The 27001-nt window shown below is 35.9% G+C and overlaps 1 protein-coding gene across 1 annotated transcript; it reads left to right on the top strand.

Moving 5' to 3' along the window:
- Nucleotides 1-202: 202 nt before the first annotated feature.
- On the top strand, nucleotides 203-27001 carry LOC144440864 (endoplasmic reticulum transmembrane helix translocase-like). The gene is made up of 25 exons (XM_078130296.1): nucleotides 203-457; nucleotides 1565-1654; nucleotides 2068-2261; nucleotides 2901-3129; nucleotides 4472-4648; nucleotides 5424-5553; nucleotides 6229-6284; nucleotides 6913-7039; nucleotides 7669-7806; nucleotides 8127-8247; nucleotides 10643-10797; nucleotides 11893-12068; nucleotides 12851-12961; nucleotides 14123-14248; nucleotides 14615-14723; nucleotides 14851-14960; nucleotides 16159-16251; nucleotides 17514-17675; nucleotides 18420-18560; nucleotides 19202-19319; nucleotides 20031-20227; nucleotides 20955-21097; nucleotides 22001-22112; nucleotides 22487-22630; nucleotides 23755-27001. The coding sequence occupies exons 1-25, from the start codon at nucleotides 203-205 to the stop codon at nucleotides 23866-23868; spliced, it is 3528 nt and encodes a 1175-aa protein (XP_077986422.1). The 3' UTR covers nucleotides 23869-27001.

Genomic DNA, 27001 nt, shown 5'->3' with positions numbered 1-27001 from the left:
ATTTAGTTACTCGTACTCCAATAAAATATGTATTTGGCTATAAAGTATAGAATTTACACATCGTTATAATTTTTAAGTAAAAGAACTTTATTTATTTGTTTAAAGTACATGCAAAACCCTTGCAAACACAGAAATAAAGTCGGCAGTTTTGCTGTAGAGTGTATATTTTTTAGTACGCTAGGGAGTCGATTCAAATCCCAAAATGGCAGCCTCCATGAATGAGGACATCAAAAGTGTTTCTCTGTATAATCCTCGTCCTGTAGTGCTACACGGTTACGTATTCCCATTTATTATCCTCTACAGTTTATGGTTATATTTCTGGTTCGTGGTTTATGGAGTCGACGATTATTTTGAAGCCGGTGTAATCGCAGTAGCGGCGATCGGCATATTGCAGGTGTTGGTTTGCCTGTTTTGTCACTGGTCCGTGCACTTCAAATGTGCTGTTACGTGTAATAGGGTAAGCGAATCAGTACCACGTTTTTTAGTATTCTGTCAGCTATTTTTTTCTTTTCCATGATAATGTCTCCCAATTCCCACGATACTAGTTATGGAATAACAGTTGATTTGGGAACAATGAAATGTACATGTATACTAGTATGACGGTATGACCTCTTTGTGTACTAAATTATACACCGGGTCATAACCACAATGCTCTCGAAGCCAATTTCTAGCCATATGCTAGCTATACACGGTAAATATTGTAACAAGGATACAATAATACTGTATAAATTCTCATAGGTAGACCCATCTCAAACATCGGAGACAGCTTTATTTTTGTATTTGAATTGACTATACCTAGTTATGAATATGATTTGATATTTATGCTGGTATTAATCCATATAGTGTATTTGTTATAATAACAAAGTCGCCAGAATATTATCCCCACAAAAGTGTAATCCTTGAGAAAGTGCTGGTCCTTGTTCAGCATTTATTTTATACTCAACATGGGAAGGTATCTGGAACTGTATTTGAGTGAACTGGAGACTTGTGGTGATTGTATACAATGTAGAATGTACATACTTTATATATGTATGTCATGCCTTTGTATGTATTTAAAGCTAGTCTAGTCCCTATACACTATCATTATGATTTACACCTCCACTCACAGTTAGAGTTAGAGACCATGTTTGCATCCAGACTATATATGAAACAACCAAACACTTAACTGAAAACTAACACACACACACACACACACACACACACACACACACACACACACACACACACACACACACACACACACATAGACACACACACACACACACACACACACACACACACATGCACACACAGTGCAAGGGGATAACATATAGTACCCCCCCCCCCCCAATCATACACACTCCCCAAGCAAACAGTTGAAGTGGATAACATACCCCCTTTCATAGAGATATCACAGAATGTGTCCCCATCCGTATAATTGAAATGGTTAATACGATGCCCTACCCACCTGTGACCCTGCATCAAATTTAAGGAGATAAACACCGAGAAGCACCCATCTCCTGATGTCTAATTTAGACTACCATCCTGTCATAACTGAGTATATGTATCTCTATATTCCTTGCAGGTCAAAGACCCTTACCAAGCTTCATTGGTTAAAGTCGTTCCAACAGCTAACAACGGATTTCCAGCACTGGTCAAGCTACATCATGATGAGGTACACAAAAAGGATAATATACAACAGACCTTTCTGCCATAAGACTGCCCTCTACAGGTCAAGTCGATATATAGCACAAACAAAATAGACCTTTCTACTGTAAGACTGCCCTCTAGTGGCAGCACCATTTCGTGGCACATATGGATGAATCAAATGCTTATAAAATAGACCTTTCTACAGAAAGACTGTCCATTAGAGGCTCAGCAGCTTAGTGGCACAGATGAGTGAGATCAAATTGTCATGACTAAACTTTTCTACAAAAGACTGCCCTCTATAGGTCAAGCCATTGTTTTCAACCAGCAATGCCAAAAGCAGATAAGTTACCATGTCATAATTTTTTTTTTGTTTCCCGTCTGTCATAATGCATGAGACCTTCTTATCTGTAATAATTCCTCTTTCTCCAACTCATCAAGAATGAAGAGAAACCAACGTTGGATATCTGGTTCTCTTTTCAAAAATTCAAATACATCTATGATGCCGAGGAGAAGAAGCAGTTTGTGGCAGTTCAATTTCCAGTGGATCATTCCATGAATTTCTACCAACACTGGAAAGGATATACAGATGAGGTCCAAGTCAACAAAGCTGCCAAATTATACGGCAATAATTCGTAAGCAATCAATCTTTCCAGATCACATTGCTCCCCATCTTGATGATTCACAGCTAACCAGCACTAGTCCAGATTTTAAATGGTTGCCTTATTTGCCTGTCAACTACTAGTAAGCGAAAGCCTGAAACATTAGGACTATACCAGAAGATGACTTAATATGACAGCCAAGGAAAATATGAGTGACCTAAGGGGCCTTTGTCACTATAAGTCAGTAGACAAGTAGTGACAACCCCTTAGGTCACAAGTATTTTCCTGCTGAATGAAGACAAATATGGGAGAATAACATAATTATACCAGCACCAGTAATATCAAAGTAAAATCTTTTAAAGTAATGACAACTTTGAATGTTTTGACTGATATTTCGAACACAGCAGAACCAGTGACATAGACACATGTTGTTGTGACATAGAGGCACATTGTCTTGATGTAGAACAACCAGAATATATATTCCATATTTTTTGTTCAACTTGGCTTGTGCATGGTCTAATAACAATAGTCTCTTTATTGATAATATTATTCCCCAATATTTTTCTTTGTTCATCCAAGATAAATTAGAGCGACAAAAATGGGTCTTGTCTATACAAGTTTTTTGTAATACACTAAATTGTATATCTTGTATGTATTACTATTACTCCATAGTGTTGTCATGGAAATCCCTGAATTTGCCGAGTTATTCCAGGAGAGAGCCACAGCTCCGTTCTTTGTGTTCCAAGTATTCTGTGTTGGTCTGTGGTGTCTAGATGAATACTGGTACTATAGTATATTCACACTAGTTATGTTGGTAATGTTTGAGGCTACATTGGTCAAACAACAAGTCCGCAATTTACAAGAGATTCGTAAGATGGGAAATAAGCCGTACTTCGTTAATGTAAGTATTCAAAGATACAGTGTTCTCAGCCCTTTAGAATACCATGTACAGTATGGTAGTATGCTGCCCTCTAGGTCAGTTACAATTAATACAGTATGGAAGTGCAACCGTAGGTCAGTTACCATTAGTTACCATGCACACATAGTATGGAGTGCGACCCCTAGGTCCAGTAACCCTTAGAATACCATGCACACATAGTATTGTGGTGTGCTACCCTCTATAGGTCAGTTACAAGACCATGCACACACAGTATGGGGGTGCAACCCCTAGGTCAGTTACCATTAGAATACCATGTGCAAACAGTATGGGGTGTGACCCCTACGTCCAGTAACTCTTAGAATAGCACACACAGTATGGTGGTGTGCTACCCTCTAGGTCGGTTACCATTACTAGAATACCATGCACATACTGTATAGGGGTGCAACCCCTAGGTCAGTTACCATTAGAATACTAGGCACATACTGTATGGGGGTGTGACCCCTAGGTCCAATAATTTCCTCCTATCATACATCCAAGGGTTAATATAAAAATCCATTAACACTAGAGGTCAAACCTGGAATTTTGATGTGATTTTATTACGCTGATTTAGACACATTACACATTGCACTTTATGTCTAACTTTTCGAAATCAAGGCAGGAATATAGTAATGAGTATAAAAAGTTCATATTTCCACGGTGTTGGGATAGCGAATCATCTTGGGTGGCCCTAGTCTTGCTGCTAGACGTTCGGGCTTTCTTTCGATGCTATAACTATAAGCGAACGAAGTTCGCATGTGAGGGCTTGCCCGAACAGTCTAGCGAATGTCATTTTCAGATCGGACATTCCATTGAGATTACGATAAGCGGTGGGTTGGGCCATATATGTATATATATACTTTAATATATTCAATCTCTGCATGCAGGTGTTGACAAACACATTTATGTCATTACTATGTCTTATCAGTTTATGGTAATTGTGTTTGATGAGTGTGTAGACGTTGTCGTTCACACATTTTAGTTAACGCATTGGTGGTTATTTTTACAAGCCCCTCCTTAAGATGAATATGCATGAAAATTTAGCTATTGTCCTCTGTTTGTGCTTGTCGCTAATACGGTTCTCTGATTGGCAGTTATTTATATCCTGATGACATTCGCTAGACCTCGGATGTTCCATCCTCGATAGCGTTGTTCGGCTGTGTGTCGTATTTTATCGGAAGAACATCCGAGGGCTAGCTGATAGACTAGGGTGGCCCCTGCAGTAAATTGACAAACTAAGCTTATTCCAAAGTTAATAATTTTTTTTCTTTTGTGTGTAAACACTATAATGTACAAACCATCAAAGTGGATAAACGTTACATTTCAGGTTTACCGTAATCGTAAATGGCGTCCAGTGATGACCGATGAATTAGTTCCCGGTGATATCTTGTCTATTGGGCGTAGTCAAACCGATAACATCATACCATGTGATGTGCTACTTCTACGTGGTCCATGCATCGTTGATGAATCCATGCTGACGGGAGAAGCTGTACCACAGATGAAAGTAAGTATGTCTTGTTTTGTAAATGAGAAACGGGGAAAGCATTATTATACAAAATAAACTATTTCCCACTCAGCTGATAATAATTCCTTTAACTGTAAATAATCTTCATTTTGATATCAGATAGATGTTTAATTTTTACATTTTTATATAAACCTCTGTACGTCCCAAGAAGTCCGATGAGGGCAGACCCTCATGGGTTAAGTGTTAGCACAGGAGGAAACTGGAGTGTCCTGGGGTAACGTACTTTGGTAAAAGAGTTCCACTTGGCCATCGGACAGATAGTAGATAAAAATCACAAATTTTATGAAACACAGCATTTGCATTTGGCATTGACATATAGAGTTATGTGTGTACATGTGCAAAAACACATGCAAACAGTAGATTGATAGACAACAGACAGACAGATGAATGGATGGATGGATGGATGGACAAACAGGCAGATGGATGGTCAGACAGACAGACTGACAGAGAGGCAGATAGATGGATAGACAGACAGACTGACAGACAGACAGACAGACAGACAGACAGACAGACAGACAAATAGATATGTGGATAGACAGATGGATGGATGGACAGACAGACAGACAGACAGACAGACAGACAGACAGACAGACAGACAGACAGACAGATAGATAGGTAAATGATACCTGATACCTGTATGGAATTCAGTTTCACTATTCTTGCTGTTGTTTCCTAATCCTTTGAAGTCTTCATGGCTGCAAAGCATTATGGGTAACCAAAATATGACACATTGCTATACATGGTGTACTTACAGGAACCTATAGAAGGCCTTGAACCTGACAGAGTTTTAAATTTAGAAGCTGATGGAAGATTACATTTGATCTTTGGTGGGACAAAGGTTGTACAACATACTCCACCAAGTAAGACAGCGCCTGGACTTAAAGGTATGACTAATATTATATACTTAATGTTTTTACTATTATCATAATATAGAAAAACATTAATGCATTTACAAAACTGTAATTTTAATCATTGAAATATTAAAGTTGAAAGGATAGTGTACGTTCATCCCTGACTTTTTGAGTCATTACTCCAGGAGTCCCCCCAAATTCGCACTCGTCTTGTGAGTGAGACATGGCTGAGTGATACAGCCTACCCATCGAGTCTGTAGAACACTCACCCAGGGTTTGGGTCAGTCACAGAAAAATCTCCTGTTTCCAGTGGGACTCGAACCTGTGACCTCCCGACTGTATCCTGTGCGCTAACCACTACGCTACAGGGAGCTGGTTACCTAATGTAGAAAAATGGTACTGTAACAGTAATAAAGTTTTTGCAAAACTGAGGTTTTTACATTTCATAGTCTAGCTGCTCAACCATTGAGCGATGCTGCTAGCTTTAAAAGTGACCACAGGTCGTACATACATGTATAGAGCCAATTGTGCTGTTGAGGCTGAAGGTACTTTCATCCTTGAATTTTCTTCAGCTACCTTTTGAGTACAGATTCATGTCTCACTACCTTCATTTCAACTGCTTTAAAATCAGTAACTTCAAACTACTTCAGAAAACGTATCCCTAGAAATTCCTGAAAAAATTAAATTTATTTATTTTTGTCTTCGTAGCGTCTGACAATGGCTGTATAGCGTATGTTCTGAGAACTGGATTCAATACATCTCAGGTAAGGACACTATTTATCTTGCTTAACTTAAACTAACTGTACTTTACAACCTGACCTGATTTCTTAGCTCAAATCATGAATTCCCTCTCAGAGGTTCCCACTCTTAATGTTCCCAGAACAAGTCTTCACCCTGTGGTGATCAGTCACTTCCCAGTGCCCCAGGAACCAGATCCTAGCTCCTAGTTCTGTTGCACCCAAATCATAGCATTTGATATATTGACTGGGGTTTCTATCTGGCTATATCATACAAAATTGTCACAAATTGATATTCAATTAGTCTGATTGTATTACACAGCACAAATGACCAGTTTATGACTCCACTTCACCCCACCCCTCTTTCCAATGTGTTATGGGATAACATCATCGGTGTACATCTGAGCATCAATTAGTTTTTGTCAAACTTGTTGATAGTATATTTTAAATTTCAAATTCAGCCCAGCTTTCTGTGCTTACTGGCTTGGTTGTTTCTAGTGAGCAGTATTGTTAAAACCTGACTGCCAAGACTCTGGGCTGAGAAAGTCCTTTTGAAGGACCTGAAAATATTGAAACTAGAGTAGTACTTATATCTACGCATACTGCAACATTACTGATGTTTGCCGTTTGTACCACTGTATTTTCCTATCTGTAGGGACGACTACTACGTACCATTCTGTACAGCGTCAAGAGAGTGACAGCTAATAATCTAGAGACGTTTATGTTCATCTTGTTTCTACTCATCTTTGCTATTGCTGCTGCCAGTTATGTCTGGATTAAAGGTGAGAAAATGTGTCTGTCTGTCTGTCTGTCTGTCTGTCTGTCTGTCTGTCTGTCTGTCTGTCTGTCTGTCTGTCTGTCTGTCTGTCTGTCTGTCTGTCTGTCTGTTGTCTGTCTGTCTGTCTGTCTGTCTGTCTGTCTGTCTTTCAGTGTCTGTCTGTCTGTCTGTCTGTCTGTTCCGTGTCTGTCTATCTATCTATCTATCTGTCTGTCTCTGTCAGTGTCTGTGACAGTTTGTGTGACTGACTGGCTGGCTGTCAGTGTGTGTATGTCTATGTCTGTATGCACAGACAGGTCTATGTTGAATGTATACATCTGTGTGTGTATGTGTGTGTGTGTGTGTGTGTGAGTGTTTGTCTGTTTCTGTGTGTGTGTGTGTGTGTGTGTGTGTGTGTATACATTTTTTTGTATGTCTGTGTATGTGTCTGTACATTTGTGCTAGATGATGTCTGTGATATTTATACACCTATGTAACCCTATCCTTTCCATATTTACATCTATCTAGTAGTACCTAATATCAATATAACACTCACAGTGATACAGACAGTGATACAGACTGTGATACAGACATAGGTCATCCAGTTTGACACCATGTTAAAGTCTTAAATTTTTTTTCTTTGTTTTGTTTTAGGAATTGAAAATCCAGACCGGAATCGTTACAAGTTGTTCTTAGAATGTACTCTGATCTTGACATCTGTGGTTCCACCAGAGTTACCGATAGAGTTATCACTAGCTGTTAACTCATCATTACTAGCACTAACTAAACTTGGTAAGTTACAAAACTCACTTGTGTATTGCTGGAACCTCTCCTTGCTGCTCAGAAAGGTACTGATGTATAGGCCTATATTTAGCCTATTTATGCTATGAGAAGTGCGCCACCTATCAGCGTAGGAAGGAAAATGGGCTGAGGATGATGATAATATGTTTTACAAAACTCTTTCCTACATTTGTAACACTAACCATTATGTCTCTATCTATACATGGCATAAAGATCATAATGATAATTAGGAAAATTAATGAAAAAACACACGATGTCACAAGAAATTCCAAAACTAAACTTATCTTAATTTTTGTTAACGTGTCTTCTAGGTGTGTATTGCACAGAACCATTTCGCATTCCATTTGCTGGAAAAGTTGAAATCTGTTGTTTTGACAAAACTGGTACCCTGACAACTGATAATCTAATTTGTAAGGGCATTGCTGGTTTAGAGTAAGTAGATTTGTTATTGTTTGAGTTATGGTGCCAGCATACATACTTATTTTAAGGCTCCAACGACTATTTCTTGTGTGTATTTTTCTGGATTGTCCAAAAAATATGTTGAACTTTAACTGTAACCATAATCATTGTGATTAGCTAAATGTACCCAATTACAGCTAAAATAATGTTGGCTTGGTGTTTTACTCAACATGTAAAATGACATTTATTACGCAACCTCAGACAACTTCTAATGCAAAAGAAATAATTACATTGGTGTCGTGCGTAGTGGGGATGTAGAAGTAGTCAAGTTGATATGTTGATTATCAGTTAGAAAAAAAACAATTGCAGCCATTAAAATCATCAAGTCGATGTGTAATGTATTCATTAGAAGCCTGTTACTACTGCCCTGTGACAGAATAGCAATGCTTATCAGTGTTCAATGTGATTGGGCAAAGGATCCTGCTGTGTTTATTGTGTCTCTGTTATTGTTACTCTAGAGTGGAAATATGTCTATTTTTGTCTCAAAAACGTAATGTCCCATGAGTGAAACACCAAGTCTACCGTACATCATTTTAGCTGTAATGTCCCATGAGTGAAACACCAAGCCTACATCATTTTAGCTATGCTAGTCAAAGTAATTTGAGTGTTGTTTGCAATACAGTTTTATTTTTTCACACATTTTGGCTATCAAAAGTTCATTTTTTCCTATTGAAACAGTAATTTGTATGCAGTTTGTCCAACCTATATTGCCAAAATTATTTGCAATAAACAACAGAATTTTGATGTGCTGTCGTTGGTGGCAGTTTTCAAGGGAACTTTATATGCCATACATTGTATCTTTGGCTCCCATACAAATGACATAATATATATTGATCTTAATAACAAAACTGCACCAGGCGAGAACCCAGCATTGAGGCTGTATTCAGTCAATGATTGTTGGGCGTACTATGTGTGCGATAGAAATCCAGCAAGTTTTTCGCTGACACCACTAGAACTCAATATTGGGTTCCGTGAGTGGAGTTCGATAGTAGGGCTTGCTACAGTTGTCTATATATTATTTAATGATAAAATACTCAAAACAATATCAGAACTGTCGAATAAACTAGAAAAATGTACATTTGCTGTTCACAGAAAAAAAGATGGAAAATACCATTTTACAAGTTACTAGCGTATGAAAAGGACTTCAAGCTAACAAAGTTATTCAGAAACGTAAACTGTCCACCACTGATAAACTGATGTTCTTGCAAATTACAAATTCTGAATGTAGTGCAAAACTGATTTGATCTTAAACAGCGCCCTCTATGTTATAGTGAACAAGACTGACAGTTTGCAATCAACAATAAACAGCGCCCTCTATGTTAGAGTGTACAAGACTGACAGTTTGCAATCGATAATAAACAGCGCCCTCTATGTTAGAGTGAACAAGACTGACAGTTTGCAATCGATAATGAACAGCACCCTCTATGTCAGAGTGTACAAGACTGACAGTTTGCAATCAATAATAAACAGCGCCATCTATCATAGAGTGAACAAACCTGACAGTTTTGAGACAAAAGCTCTCAGCTTCTCAAATTATGTTGTGTGTATTGGTTAAATTTCTAATTCTTGTGTTTCTTAGCATATTTATTTAAATAAGATACCAAAATTTGGGATACAGGAAATGACCTTAATTTAAGTTTTAATGAGGATTTTCAAAGGTAGTGCACTCATTTTCGTTGCATGTCGTTCTATTATCGTCTTTCATTAGTTTGCATGATTCATCATGTCACGTTTCTTTTTTTTTCTTTTCTGTCGTCTCATCCTTGTATTCCGTCTTCTTGGTGATGTTTTCATTTTGGTGTTATTTGGATTTGGTGATTTTCCGTGATTCTGTTGGGATGGATTGCAACATTATTTATTGTTCTATTACACTAGGGGGTAAGTATGAGAGGACGGCACCACTTTAATTTCCTCCTTGGAAGACTTGCACATATACATGTATTTACAGATTGAAGTACTTTGTCACACAAAGTTGTGCCTGCAAACTCATGCTATGCACCCTCCATACTTAGTTTTGGAAAGTATTCACATACAACATAGCAAGTTCAAGTTAAATATAACAATATGGGTGTATGGTAGTTAGGCAATACAGAAACAACATTGCCATAGTAGAACAAATATGAGTGCAGTTAGGCAGAAAAGAAACAACATTGCTGTAGCAGAAATAACGAGTGCAGTTAGGCAAATAAGAAAACATAGTAGCCCTAGTATGAGTGTAGTTAGGCAGAAAAGAAAATGTTACTGTAGTAGAAATAAGTGTAGTTAAAAGAAAAGAAAAGAAATCGATAAAATGATAGCAGTTCCTGAGACCAATTATGCAAACAAACATTTTTGAAATTATAACAAATTGAAATGTGTATTCTTACAGCAACAATGAAGGTCTAGTCCCAGTACAACATGCACCGGTAGAGTCAGTACAAGTTATAGCTACATGTCATGCATTGGCTAAGTTAGACGATACATTGGTTGGTGATCCTTTGGAAAAAGTAGCATTGACTGCTATTGACTGGAACCTTACCAAAAGTAAGTCTTAGTTTCACATATGTCAAATAAGCTGTTCTTTGATTGCATCTATAGCAACCACTTGGGGGTGGGGTGGGGGGTCAAGCTGAAACTAAGTGTCGAATGCTTAGTAGTAGTGCTATTGTTCAAGACATCATCGTACATGGCCACTGGTGAAAGCTTGACCACGATCACATGTTTGACAACCGTTGTTGCTAGGCATATTTGCATATCTTGTGAGATCTGCAACGAGATGTAAAATCCCATATTTTGCATGATTAAAGGGGGTACTGTGTAACTTTATAGTTCAAATGTGGCGGCAGATGTCGTTTGTTTGTTCATGATTGTCTCAGCAGTTGCCCTCACTGAAGTAGGGAGGGATATGTTTGTGGATCTGCAGACTGCATGGACTGGACAAACACACACAAAAAAAGACCGATGCGAGGGTATTTATATGATGCGTGCGCTGACCGGAAACAATTCTTTTTTATTTTTGGCCTAAGGAAGGTGGCCAATTACAAGTGCCTAAGTTAATGTATGGTCACCAACTCATCATTGGTTATTATTTTATTACAGTATGCAAGTCTAACACAAAATCCACAAAGTGATCTGTTGGTTTACCATTTTCCCCATGACAGTAAAATGACATGTTTCTTTTATTAATACCAAAAACATTGTCAAAACACATGGGTAAAATGAACCATGAAACTAACCATGCTCCTGTGGTGCCAACTAACATTTCCCAGGGTTCCATTCACATATCCTAGCAGTACTCCATATGATTCTAAAAAAAACCCAACGATTTCATCTTTTTATAAAAGCATGCAAAAAATACTTTTCATAGACTTTCAAACGTCCCCAATGAATTTATGATTGCAGCCATACTTTAATTCCATTTTATGTAAATACGTTGCAATGTTGCTCTGTATGATACTTTATAAAGAATATTAATCAAGAAACAACAGCTTGCTTTGATTTTGTAAAAAAAATTATTATATTTTTTTACATTTTTTTTTATTTATTAAACTTTTTTTTATTTGATTTTTTTATTTGATTGATTTTTGGTATACACTTCAATCTTGATGTAAGTTTCTTTCTTTCCTGCTAATATTCCAGATGATGTGGTGATACCTCGTAAAACAAGAAGTCCACCTTTAAAAATAGTCCAGCGTTTTCATTTTTCCAGCGCTTTGAGAAGGATGTCAGTTATCGCTTCCTATCAGGAGGCTGGCTGCACTGAAAATACTTTCATTGCTAGTGTAAAAGGAGCCCCAGAGACTCTGAAACCAATGGTAAGTATGTATTTATGTATTTATTTTATTTTATTTGATCTTTTTTAAGGTGAGTACTTAAACAGTACCACACTGAATGACAGATGATGTATATAGATAATAATCATTATAATTGTTGGTTTTTACATCGCACTTTCCCACTCTGTGCTCAAAGCGCTTTATAATTATTATCCCGGCATGGATCTATAGTGGAACAACGACCCTTTATACTTCCTCAACTCCCTGGGGAGCATACAATCCATTGCAGCCTTTATAAGCACATAGGATTAAAGCATTCACATTGTAACCTCTGTCATACCTGCCTCACGTGTGCCCCCCCCCCCCCCTCCCATTTCATCATGATTCACTCCCGCGCTGTTCGAGTGTCCACAAGACCTTATTTAGCTCCAGTAGTGTACTGTGTCATGTTATTGGTTTAAAGGGGAGGCTAATATTATCATAGCTGCATTTCTATACACCTAGGGGACCCACCAGAAAAAGTTGTTTTCACCCATCATGCATCACAAAACCTTTTACATAGAGGGCTATTATATAAACTAGGCTTAGAAGATGTCCACTGTACACTGAGATGAGGCATTATGGGAAACAAACACTGTTATTAGCTTCACATCTCTTGAAGCAATGACATCATAATACTGCAGCCTGCTGTGAGAACAAACAAGAAATTTGAAAATTTGAACTTGTGAACTCTTCACATTATGTATCATCTTAACATGCAAATCTTTCTTTATGATAAATAGTTTGAGACTGATAATGTTTATATCTTGTTCTTTTAATTCTAGTATTCATCAGTACCTGATAACTACGACGACGTTCACTTTGAGATGTCCAGACAAGGTGCTAGGGTCTTAGCGCTAGGATATCATAAGCTTGGTGTCTTATCAAACCAACAGGTAGGTACAAAAAAAATATCATGTAACCCTTCATCTCTACTCTCTCCCCCAACCACAAGAAGTGAGTTGGTTATTACATTGATAAGTATTATAGTTATTACAATACGAATACTTAATGTGGTATTCAAATTAAAGGGGCACAAACTGAGTATTGAAAAGTCACACGTAGTATTCTACTTACTGCAGCATACATTACTATCATTTACAAACCTGGTATTAAGATATAACTTGTAAATGATCCGATGACATGATTTTTTACCCATATCAAAAAATGTTGTGGAATCCATACTGGGCAATTAACTGTGCTAACAATGCCAGAAGGCACTATTGTAATGTCATAGAAGACATGCAGCAACATTAATATTATACTGTAACTTATAGTATTAATTGAGATTTTATGCAAGTATTTTCACTTGAGTAAAAGGTTTATAATCTTATAATGAGAATTATATTATAGCATTACCAATTCCAGTGAATTTTGTGATGTCATCGCTGTACATTATTACTGATAATGTACTCCGTTATTGGGCATCGCGGCCCCGGAACGAGCATAACAATACAAGCTTATTCCGTAAGGCAATAAAGGTGTGGGTATTTAAGAACAGGGAAATTATGGGGTAAACACCATAAGAATATTTTTTAAAAAGATTGAAATTAAAATGAAACAAATTTGTGTTCACAGCAATTAATTGAAGTGTATATGTGTGTACGTGTACGTATAGTAGGTGTGTCGCTATGATTAGTATTCAGCTTCCGGGCCGAACATGGCGGACGATGTTGAGCGCTGTGTATATTATACGTTGTTTTGCGTTTCTCGGTCTACAAATTCACTGGAATTGGCAAAACTATAAAATAATAACAATAATGTACGCCCTCCCAGTCCATAATGGACGAAAGCAAACTTTGAACGACATAATGGGCAAGGCAACAGCCGAGCCCATTATGGAGTGCAAAGTTTGCTTGAGTCCATTATGGACTGGGAGGGCGTACATTTTTGTTTAAGTAATGAGAGCGCTTACGGCTCAGAACAGTGATTGATACTAAGTAAAATGAGTTATGTGATTACAGAACTGCTGCAATCACCATGGTAATGTCTACCACTGTATATTTAACAATTTATGTTTTTCACTAAAAGGTAAAATTTGGAATTATTTCTTTCAGCTACGTGAAATGTCGAGGGACGACATTGAATGTGACCTGACCTTTGCTGGTTTTGTCATCATATCCTGTCCACTCAAGATTGATTCTAAGTCAGCTATTAAAGAGATTCAAAACTCGTCACATCATGTGAGTTAGACTGAATATTGTGGAATATCTTGGTAACATTACGAAGAAAGTCTTATTTTCTAGGCTATTAGTACGAAATCAATCAAATAGTTTAAAACATTCACTATTGTAGGAATGGCGTTATCATTTATTTCTGATGTCATGCCAAAAAATCAATCAAATTTATGTTAATGAGTGTAATAAGGTAGACTTCTCCAAGGGCAGATGAAGTGTACAAGTCCATGAAATATATAAGTTTACGAAGTGCTATCGATAAACAGACCTCAGGATTACGATAGAAATGAAAAGCAGTAGACTTTGTCCCTATGCTGTCACTTTCACCATCAAGCAATTGACGTGATTCATGATTGTTTACCTTACCAACAGGTTACCATGATAACAGGTGACAATCCATTGACTGCATGTCACGTCGCTAAGGAGTTGAAATTTACAAGGAAATCAGCAACAATTATTTTAACACCACCTGATCAGAAAGGTAAACATACATATGCATTTTTATTAAGCACAACAATACAGTAACCTCAGATTTTATACATTTTTTTTTTCATTTTTTTGTTCCTCACATATGTTCATAAATCTAGATTTATCTGTTTATCATTCAGAATCTGAGTGGCATTGGAAATCTGTAGATGAGACCATCGCATTACCCATGATTCCATCTGGTGGGGTCAAAGACCTTGTCAAGAATTATGATTTGTGTATGACAGGGGAGGTAAGAAATAACAAACAATACTGTGCATAACCAAATAGAATGATTCAAAGGAATCTTGCCATTTGTAATATTTAATATGGACTCTTAGCTGGATCTACATTCTAGTTCGTTTTAGGATAGATTACAAAATTTTACTGTTGATAGATAATGCTCTCCATGGTTTAACTCAAGTGTATATTTGTGATCTTCTCCAGCCATACTACACCGAGTCGCACTCTACATTCTGCAAAAAATAATCTGCTTACAACAACAAATTGCAGACAAGTCACCTATGGAGGTCGCACATTCTCATATGTCGCCCCCAAACTATGGAACTCTTTGCTACTTGACATTCGCCAAGCCTCCAGCCTGGATTGTTTCAAAATACAACCGAAGACTTATTTTTTCACCAAAGACTATGGTGTGCTTTAGACCTTCAGTGCTACTGAACAGAACATTGCTCTGGACATGGGCGCTAAAGAAATGTGATTGATTGATTGATTAATTGATTGATTCTATAAAAGTGTCCATTGTCAGATAAGATCACTAAATTTCTGACATAGATTTGTGATTGTACACTTAGCAATGCAACAGAGGGGATTATATGTACCTGAAAACATTATTGCGTACAGATATATACATGTGATGCATGTACTGGTATGTCGTACAATTCTGGCCATGCATTAGGGTGCATTATCAACAGAACTGACGTATTTGTGTGAAAGTGTCGCATAGCATGACAGTCACTTTTGTCATCTTATTGCCTAGCAGTATATGTACAACTGCTGACATCAGACTGTGGACGAACAAAATCTGTTACAAACAAGGAAAGTAAACAACTGAATTGGATTAATAACACTTGGCACAGCATGTTGGAAGTGCAGAGACTTGCATTACAATTCATCATTTCATAAGAACAGTTTTTGTTTGGCCACTTTACATAATTGTTCACAAACAAGTTTATTCCCCTGCTGGCATTTCCTATACACATGAAGAGGCCATAAAACTGCTCTTATCAAACCATGGTGTGTAATACAAATCTCTGCTGTTCCAACATGCTGTGCCAAGTGTTATTAATCCAGTTCAGTTGTTTGCTTTCCCTGTTTTTAATAGGTTCTGTTTGTCCACGGTCTGATGTCGACAGTTGTATATATGTAGCTACATATATTTGCAAAGTTGAAAAAAAAAGTGTTATTAATATAAATTATTGTCTTTGCAGGGTTTAACTCACATGCAGAATGGTAATACTAAATTCTTAAACTCACTTCTACCATGGATCAAAGTATATGCCAGGGTTGCTCCAAAACAGAAGGTGAGATAGGCTGAGTAGTTCAATAATTTCAATAATAACTTACCATAATAACCCCATAAATTCGTCTGTTCTTTTCATTCGACCACCCACACAGTCTTAGAGTCTGATCCTTGCATTTTGACCACAACAAAATCAGTGTATTTATTTTTTCTTCTTGATTTTGACCACTGAATATAACCATTGATTGGGGGAGCTTTATTTTTATGACTCCTGAATAAAATTAAGAAACTTAAAAAAGGATTGGCGAAGAGGAAAACTGATTAGGATGTTTGACTCACTCAAATCTTTCAATTCGACTTGCAAATGGCAAATTAATTTTCATAAATCAAATAATTCGACCACAAATAAATCGTAATTATTAAAATCTGGTTGAATTGATGGTATTATTATGTTACTTTTCCTTGTCGTAATCATTTATATTTTATTTTTAAGGGTTAACTTGACAAGTACCAGCTTCAGTCCCAGTACCACATAGAGGGACCGTACACCAGTGCACCACTTTAAACTGCTATTGTTCAGTTTAACATTTCCTTACTTTGCCTCAAAACATGATAGAACATGGAGGAACAATATAGTAATACTCAAACAGCCTTAGTTATAAGACAATGTGTTCGTATCAGTGTTTTTGCTAAGGTTTGGAAACCCTGGTAACAGAAAGGGGTAAAAATGGTTTCCCCATAAAGTCTATAATAATTTTGTTTGGGAACCCAGGTAAAATGACATGGGGAACCCTGGTCGATTTTACCTACTACCAACCTTAAACAAAAACACTGTATATAATGATATAGCCTTCAGTTATTGGCTTAAATCATATCATGTGGTTTGGACTAGTGACCCATCATGACCTCAATTTGCATATGAGGGCACTAGTCACGTTCTTTATTCCCTTGGGCAATATTAGTGTACCATGGAGGCCTTATCAGGGATTTGCTTGGACAATGGAAAGAATATGTGTCTGGGAATGTGATGTGCTATAAAACACTTATTGCCTGGCCTTAAAGGGTGCTAGTAGACATCATATTACCCCAAGGGTTGTTATGTAGCACATATTTCCCCAAGGCTGAAAACCAAGGGAAATAGTTGCTACATAACAGCACAAGGGGTAATATGATCTCGACTAGAGCCCTCATAGCCAGGCAATAACTGTAATATTATTTAAACAATGCAGGTTGGAATCCTATCTGCCTTCTGCATGATAGGGGTCTATTATATCAATGTTGTGTATTGTAGTGTTCAATTACTGTACTTTTACTACTTCTCAGGAAATTGTGATAACATCGTTGAAAGCACTGGGCTATACCACATTGATGTGCGGGGATGGTACCAATGATGTTGGTGCATTGAAACATGCACACTGTGGAGTCGCTCTCTTATCAAATGCACCTGAAAGGTTACCGGAGAAGAAACCGAAGCGGAAGGATGAGGTGAGAGGTTAGGGGTCAAAGGTCAAAGGTCAGGGTAACAAACGCTGAAGCTACAGCACAGGGGACAGCGAGCATGTAATTGATTGATTGATTGATTGATTGATTGATTGTTTGACTGAATGATTGATCAATTGAATGATTATTTTTTGTGGTTAAATAAAACTTATTTTGTGTGTTATAGTTGATCAACTGACTGATTGATTTTTGTGGAGATATAAATTGTTTTTTCTTCTTTCCTTGGCATTTATTCTCTCTTCTAGCTGTATATAATTCTTTCTTTATTGACTAAATAAAGTCATCTTGTCCATTCTGCGCTTAACTAAATTACAACATCCCTAATCTTATAATTACCAGGGAGATTGGTTACCCCAACAGTTTGCTGTATCTCTTGTCTCCTGAGTGATTATCACACCTAATAAACATTCATTCATGCACAAACGAGGAATTCCTTTCAAGTGCAAAACAAGTTGCACATTACAGATATTTTTGTACTCAATTTATTACAGGTACCAAATATGATGAAATGTTTTACTCTTGTTGTACATAGAATTTTTGTTATTATAAATGTTCATAAATAACACTTTTTTATCAACCTAAAGCTTTGTAATGTTTTTGTTTCAAGTTTTAGAATCATGGTAAGACAGAGGAAGAATGTGAAAATGCCGTACATTCATGTATTATATATCATAATTTTGAGGAGGAACCTTAGGCCAGCAAAATAAATTTTTTATATTGATTTTGCAGAGTACAGCAGATGGTGATAGTAGACCTCAACATACAGAGCGAGTTGTACCAGCTGGTGCTACCGGCAAAGCTGCTAGTAGAGCCGCTAAAACTAGAGCTGTTGCCAGGGGTGATAATCTACAAAACGTGGCTAACACTAAGGTAAGAACAGTTTGGACTTGTGTGTAGTGAAATGTAAGTTCTCAAAACAAAATTACAGACAGGCAGACAGACAGACACAAAAACACACGTAGTGACACATGCACTCATGCCCATACACATACACACATTGCTTTTTTCAAATTGAAGATGTACATCCTTGTATTATGCCATATTTTGATATTCTGATGGCTGGCAGAGAGAAAGACACGTTTAACAAAATGTGCCAAAAATTAGGACTAAACTCTCTCTCATGCATGTGTTTTACAATGGTAAAAAAAGCAAGCAACATAATGTGTATAAAATAAATTCACTAGTTAATTGAAATTATAGTCCCTAACAAAAAATAAATAAAGAATCCTACTGGCGTTAGTGCTGGGAAGGACAAATACCAAAGTGCAGTACATTACAGAGTGATCGTGGGCCTCAGCTTCTGAATAGCGCCCCCAGTGACTAAAGTAAAGAACCTTTTGTTTTTCTGATAACAAGTTTATGATGTAGCTACCAACAGTTAGATATGATAAAAAGTCTACCGCACTCAACTGTTCTTTTGAAGTGAGCAGTCTATTTTCACGATCTTTGATAATTTCTGTTATTGCCATTTTAAAAAAAATGAAATAATTATTTTCTGTTTCCTTATATAGAAACGGCTAAATGAGATGTTGAAAGAAATTGAAGAACAAGAACAAGCTCAGGTTGTGAAACTAGGTGATGCAAGTATCGCATCACCATTTACATCCAAGTTATCATCAGTGCAATGTGGTAAGTAGTTAATTCCGGTTATATGAAACTAGGTGATGTACAGACACCACCATGTACATCCAAGTTATCAATACAATGTGGTAAATAGTGTCATTTAGCAGGATTTTAACACACAGGAAGTCAAAGATTCATTGAACATTAGACCATACAAAACACTTAATAAATAAGATAATAAAAAAAGAGGCACACACACTGACCATTTGAATGTCTGTTCTTGTGAAAGGTAATCAAAGTTTAGCTTGAACTGTCATAAATGTACTGAGGATGTTTGGACACTCAAAGATAATGTTTTGTGTTTAAGTGTTGTGGATTTGGCCTTTCTTTTGGCAGATGACATTCCATGTGCCTCCCTCACTTGGTGCTTCGTTTGCATATCTGGTATCAGTTGGTGCTTCATTTGCATATCTGGTATCAGTTTGTGCTTCATTTGTATATCTGGTATCAGTTTGTGCTTCATTTGCATATCTGGTATCAGTTTGTGCTTCATTTGCATATTTGGTATCAGTTGGTGCTTCATTTGCATATCTGGTATCAGTTGGTGCTTCATTTGCATATCTGGTATCAGTTTGTGCTTCATTCGCATATCTGGTATCAGTTTGTGCTTCATTTGCATATCTGGTATCAGTCGGTGCTTCATTTGCATGTATTTGTTTATAACAAGTTGTATTGATGGTATAGCATTGACAAGTTTCACTTTTTTTTATATTCCAGTTTGTCACATAATCAAGCAAGGTCGATGTACTTTGGTAACAACTCTGCAAATGTTTAAAATATTAGCCTTGAATGCCTTAATCTTAGCCTACAGTCAGAGTGTATTATATTTAGATGGAGTCAAATTTAGCGATACACAAGCAACTCTACAAGGACTCCTATTGGCTGGATGCTTTTTATTCATTTCAAGGTCAAAGGTGAGTGTAAATGTCAAAGTTCATGCACTGATGCCTTAGGGTTAGAAGTAAAGGCAAAAGAAAAGGATTGTGTTTCCAATAACCCGACTGACCCTAGTATAAACCTCCGAACCTAAACTATTTATTAAACCTTTAAAACAAAACGATAGGAACTTCTTTGTCTTCTTGACCTTCTTGTACGTCTGTTTGCTTTCCTCAGTGATGTCTGTACAGTTTTCATCAAACTATCAAAAAGGGGCATTCTGACCGATATTTTGGTTCTTTTTGGATCGAAGCAATACTTTTCAAAATTAACAACAATTAAGATGAAGTAAAATAAAATCTCGGCCTACCTACTTTATTTTCTGAGACCATGTGATTGGAAATACACAATTAATATTTTTTGTTACCCTATCTCTGGCATATATCTCATCATAATTTTGATACAAGGAGTAAAGTTCATAACGATGTTGAGGAAAATATTTTTCTGGGTGGATGAAGTGCAGAAAATTATTATCCACAATGTTTCAATTCCACATTATTAAGGAATTTATCACATCTTATCAGTGGAGTCAATGCCCATAATGAGTAGATAGGATTATTCTTTCATTCATAACTACTTTTTTTATAGGGTTGCCAAACAACTCGTTTTAACACCCACATTTTAATGATAAGCCAATATGGGCCTTTTATCTAGACTTTCACCACTATGATAACCACACTTTTTATCTATTTTATTTATTTTCAGCCTTTGAAAACTTTATCCAAGAGTCGTCCATTACCCAATATTTTCAATATCTACACTATTATGACTGTACTTTTACAATTTGCTGTCCACTTCTGGTGTTTAATGTTTCTAACACAGGAAGCACATAGACTTTCTCCTCCAAGGTGAGTTTGCAGTTTTATTAATTTCTTAACATTTTTACTTCCAGGACAAAAATATTTAAGGTTATTGTACAAACTGAACAATTAGAAATTGAAATATAGAATATAAAATTTAAGGAAAATAAAACATGTCTAGAATTTATTGAGTTCTTTTTTATGATTACATTATTGTATGTAACTATAATTATTAATCTCTTGAATGTTGCATAATTATGCAAATTAACCGCTTACTATGTACATTACTGCTTAATTATGCAAATTAACCACTATACATTACTGCATAATTATGCAAATTAACCACTTACTATGTACATTAATGGATAATCATGCAAGAAAAGTGGTTTAAACTTAAAGAGGCACAGTCTGTAACTGAGCTAATATTCTTAGTCGACATCAGGTCAGACTGCAAATATACAATATACATAAGAACTTTTTAAGAGCAAATCAGCACCAACACTGCATGCTAGAAGTGGTTGAGTGTGCAAAAAGAGGCTTGGCAGGTGAGACTATGGTTTGTTTTTGTTTTTCAATTTTATGGGTGCTCAAAATTGTGTAACAGTCATTTTTGACTCAAAATTGTATAACAGTCATTTTTGTATCACAGCTGAATACCTAGTGAAATCTCTACCATTAACTAGGCATGATTTAACTTGAATGATGAAAGCTTGTCTGCAAATGTTCAATCTGTGTTCATAAATTCAACGTCATGAAATACTGGCAGGTATCCACAATGATTCAACATGTTTTATTAGTTGGTATAATAAGAGTGCTATATTTTAAAACTGAATTAATGCCAAGAACCATCCCACCATAGAATGTGAATGATAAAAGTCTGAGGAAGGACTTAGGTTTATTCCAAATGTTACTTTGATTTATTACACTAATATAATTTTTTTATGTTTTCAGGAGTGACAAATTTGTAGACTTGGAAGAAGAATTCAAACCGACGCTTCTGAACAGTACAGTATACATTATATCAATGGCTTTACAAGTCTGTACGTTTGCTGTCAATTATAAGGTAATTTTGAGAACAAACTTGTGTTTATTTTTCTGTTTATAGTCTCCAATTGGGAACTTGCAAACCTGTCATATTGAATGTTGCATCATGGGTAATGAGCTTATCACTGTTGCCAATAATCTTTCTCATTGTTCTCTTCTCATTCCAGTAGGGTTCTTTCTTACGATCACCTCAGATTAAATCTGCCCAATTATATGCATGGCTAACATTAATGCAAATAAGCTTCTTACCATTCACAGTTGTCTTTATTACAGGGTTATCCATATATTGAAAGCCTAACAATAAACCCATGATGCTCAATGATTTGATTTGATGTAAAGACTAATTGTATGCAAATTAGCTAATTATGTATTCACAAATATTGTTTATTACAGGGTCATCCATTTATGGAAAGTCTAACAGAGAACAAACCCATGATGTACAGTGTTCTCATTTCAATTGTATCATTGATATGTCTTGTATCAGGACTTCTACCAGATGTAGCAGCTCATTTTGAAATTGTGGAATTCCCATATGAGGTAAGCGTAATCTTTCAGTTCACTTTTGACCTTTCAACCTGTAGCCTTTCTACCTTTGTAAGATGCAAATATCTTCCTGGCCATGTTCAACATCACAATATACTGAACAAAGATATATTCAGTCACACTTAAAGTGGCACAAGCTGAGTTTATAAGCTTTTTTTTTACTCAAGTGAAAATACTGAAATAAAACCTTGATTAAACTATTCTAGTATAATATTAATATCAATGCATGCCTTCTGTAACATTGGGATTGTCTCCTGGCATTGTTAGAACAGTTGATTGCGTAGGTGGAATTCCTAAACATTTTTTGATATTTATGATAAATTATGTCATTGGATCGTTTATGAGTTGTATCTTAATACTAGGTTTAAGTACAGTCCATTCCAACTGTGCTTCAGGTACAATAACGCCAGTACCTTTTAAATGTGCTGTAAAATCGATGCCTAAAACATGTTTAAAGTGAGCTTGTGCCCCTTTAATTTTAATAAATTTTATCAAGATTCACATCAAACTTTCCTCTGCTTTGTGTGTGTGCGTGCGTGCGTGTGTGTGTGTGTGGGGGGGGGGGGGGGCAACATTGGTTGACGACCATGTGAGGAGGGCCTGCAGAGAAGGAGTAGTTTTCTGTACCCAGTTAATAGTAAGGAACCTGTATACTTTCATCGCAAAATATGTTTGAACAAAACTTGGTACGAGCATCTATGAGGGGCAACTCTAGCCTTCATCCTTTCTCCTTTACACAAAATTGGTGATGTGATGTATTTTGTTTTGTAGATAAAGCCAATGTCAGTGTAACTATAGTTAGTAGTGGGCACAAATAGATATTTATCCTTGGACTTGATGAGTACATAACTTTCAATTTGAATTAAAGTAAGACAGATCCAGGATTATTAAGTCAGTGTTTTATTTAAAACTACCCGTACATGTCAAATGTTCACAGACAGTTTAGGGAAACGGCATCAAACCTTCACCTGTGCCCTTGATAAAGACTATCTGTGAAAAGCTGAAACGTCGGGTAGTTTTAATAATGCTAGGTAAATACCCCTAGACTTGTCCCTACTAAATTCAAATGAAAAAATATAGTGTTTTAATCAAAATTGTGTATTATTTTCTTTTCACAGTTCCGTATGTTATTGATAGAGGTTATAGCAGCTGATTTAGCCACCGCTTTCATAATTGACCGAGTGTTATCCGCTTTACTTGGAACTGCAAAACTGAGACAAGAGTACTATTGAAGATGATCATAATTTATGTTGTAAATTTCACAAGACCTGAATATCAACAATCAGCAGTCTAATCTGATTTAAAAAGAAATTTTAAAAAGAAACCATTCGGATTGGTCCATTTTGAAATTTAGATAATTTTTTGTGATTCCATTTTTTTTAGATGTTTTATCTCTTTATGTAGGAAATGATGATTGTTGTGTTGCTTTCACTTGCCAAGTTATAGAACTTCAACACAATATACAGCATATGTCCCCATATGCAAATCAAAGACAATCTGCCACAGTCCTGCCCAGCAGAGCTCAATGAAGCACCACTTGACTGTACTAGATAATGAAGTGCCAAAACAACAGAAATACTTGTCATTTTGATAACACCCCTCCTTTATTGCAGTTCAATATATTTTGTGATGAAACAATGTGATGGCAAATGTGTAAAAAATATGAAGAAGTAGAGAGTTGTGTTTTAAATACTGTTTGAATAAAATGACGGATTTCATGTTTTGGCTATTTAGATTAAAGCTTCACTAATTGCAATTGGGATAAATTTTTTTCATCAAGTACCCAAGTATATACATTCACTACAAATTGATCAGTTACTTATAAAAAGACATTGTATATGTTAATTATTGGTCAATGCTATTCATAGGTGGGTGTAGTGACAAGTCTAAAGCGAAAGTGCAGTTTTGAATCTGTTACCATGTTTTTCGATCAGATAACCACATTGTATTCACTGAAAAGTATTAAAATACCAATAATCCGACATTGTATATGTCAGTCAGTGGTCAAGCTTTAATTCATTAGTATTGCAATAACAGGTTTATTCGTGATCACCGTTGAGGGCGCTGATTTTTTGGTGCAGCTAGTGCAGCTTTAAATGCGTTACAAAATTACCCCCTAAAAACAGTTGATTATTCACTATAACAAATTCTTGTATACCTTCTTACCCAGATCTTGTATGACATGTTATCAGACCCACACTCTTTTAATTTTATTTTTGTGATCCAGTTTGATCGTAAGAGATGATTCAGACTTTCAAAACAAGTCTATCTGTAATTAGAAGCTTTCAAATAAAATGAAAATTGAAAATTAAAATGGGAACAAAGATAACTTCCACAAAATTGTTAGCTGTTATAGCTGCTGTTGTTTTACTGCAAACTGATACATTTTATTTGTGCTTGTCAGCTCACACAATTGGTACAGGACTGCTATTCAACTTGCCATTACATCAAGTCCAAGGACGTCACATCATCCCAAAGACAAAATACACAGGATTTATTTTCTGACCGTTCCACATCACATTAACTAATGTGATGTCATTGATTCAGCAGTACTTTAAATATGATTTGAAATTTTCAAAATAGGCATTATATCCCAATTTATCATATAGTAAGCTTGTACAGATAGTTCAGCCAGAAAATCCTCATGACATTAAAGTGTGTCGTGACCTGTTTTCAAGAGATGCCCTTTGTCATTTTTATTTGCCTTAAATGGTTGAAAAAAAAGAAAAATACTGGCAATAAGATATAAATATTTGCAAAATAGATTATGGATCAAATACTCATAATCTGATTCTGTTATTTATCTGTTGAAATCCATGTAGGCATTTTTGTAAGTTTTGCACTTGATTGATTCTGGAAATTATTTGAGACAAAAGTTGTAATAATTGTGATTTTGAAGTAAACTCAATTCAGAATTGTCGTGACTATAGTATAGAGTAAAAACTGAGACGGTGTTCCAGTTGCATCTGCTTGGGCTTGAATACATACAGCATAGTTGATTGTAGTTTATTAATTTCAAAATCAAAACCAGGGAAAAACTGGTGCACCACCAGTGTAACGTCTTAGTGTGCAAATTTCATATTACCATTTCTAGAAAGTGTAGACACACGGTTTCTATGACAATTCACGAGAGCATTCGGTTTCTATGACAATCCATGAGAGCATTCAGTAAAATGTACTGAAAATAAATGTTGGAATTGTTGAATCTTTTAATTGAAGAAAGTATCACAAAATAACCAAATGAATGTACTATTTTATCCATTTACTAATCTCACTGGTTTGTCTTCATGCAATAAACCATAAGATTATTGTGTGGGACAGTAGTATATTCATATTTGGGGGTTTAGTTTTCAACAAAATAAAAGTTTAGTTCTTTTAAAAAGATAGAAATTTAGTTCTTTCAAAACGATAGAATTTAATTCTTTTAAAAAGATGGAATTTTACTTCTAAATCCTCCAACTCAAAATGATCTATTGTTAATTTTGAAAGGTTTTGTACATATTTCAATGTTATTACCCTGGTATTTGAACCTTCGGTTTTCTAAGATAGACACACACTAAGACTATTGTTGCAAAATGTTGATACAACAGTGATAAACTATTGAATAAATGTTGGTTTAATTATAGTCTCAGCAGGGAGGAGCCTCTAAAAACTAGTTTATTTTAGAGTTTCTTGAACTTCCAGTGCTGTTTTGGGACTTCCAGTGTTTTGCACTATGTTGACTACAGGGTGATTAGGATCACAAGAGAGGAACCACCACCACCCACTTGGGTAATCTACCACATCAATATATTTAGTTTGCATCTATCTTAGTAAACTGAAGGGTGGATTACCAGTGTCGTATAAAATCTCAGATTTTGTCATGTGTCTCAAGAATTTAAATATTTCCACATGATAAAGAACGATGAATTTTCATTTTCTTGCAATTGTTTAAAAAACTTGTTAATAGCTTATTGTCCTTCCATGGAAATGTTTCCTGTATAATTAAAAAAAAATGAGTTGTTTTTATTTTAAACTATTTTTGAAAAGATGTCTCCTAAAACTCATGATTCATGACATTTTCAATCACATAACACTTTATAGTAACAAAAGGGCACGGATCTGCTGTAATTGCACAAAGATTTCACCGAAAGAAAATGCGAAATGTTAGCGAGGTTTTTCTTGAGTCAAACAATGACATGTACTCAGAAGGGAGAGGAGAAAAAAATATAGAAATTACATAATATTTAGAGAAGAATGACAGCACAGATCCAGAAAATTCAAACTAAATGATAACACAGAAAAAGAAAATTTTGCAAAAGAGGAAATGAAATTTGTTATGTGTAATATTTATTTAGCTTCTAATCTTGTTGTACAAGCTTTAAA

This window comes from Glandiceps talaboti, chromosome 10 (assembly GCF_964340395.1).
Source record: "Glandiceps talaboti chromosome 10, keGlaTala1.1, whole genome shotgun sequence".
Classification (NCBI taxonomy): domain Eukaryota; kingdom Metazoa; phylum Hemichordata; class Enteropneusta; family Spengelidae; genus Glandiceps; species Glandiceps talaboti.
This window is presented reverse-complemented; position numbering and strand designations above follow the sequence as displayed.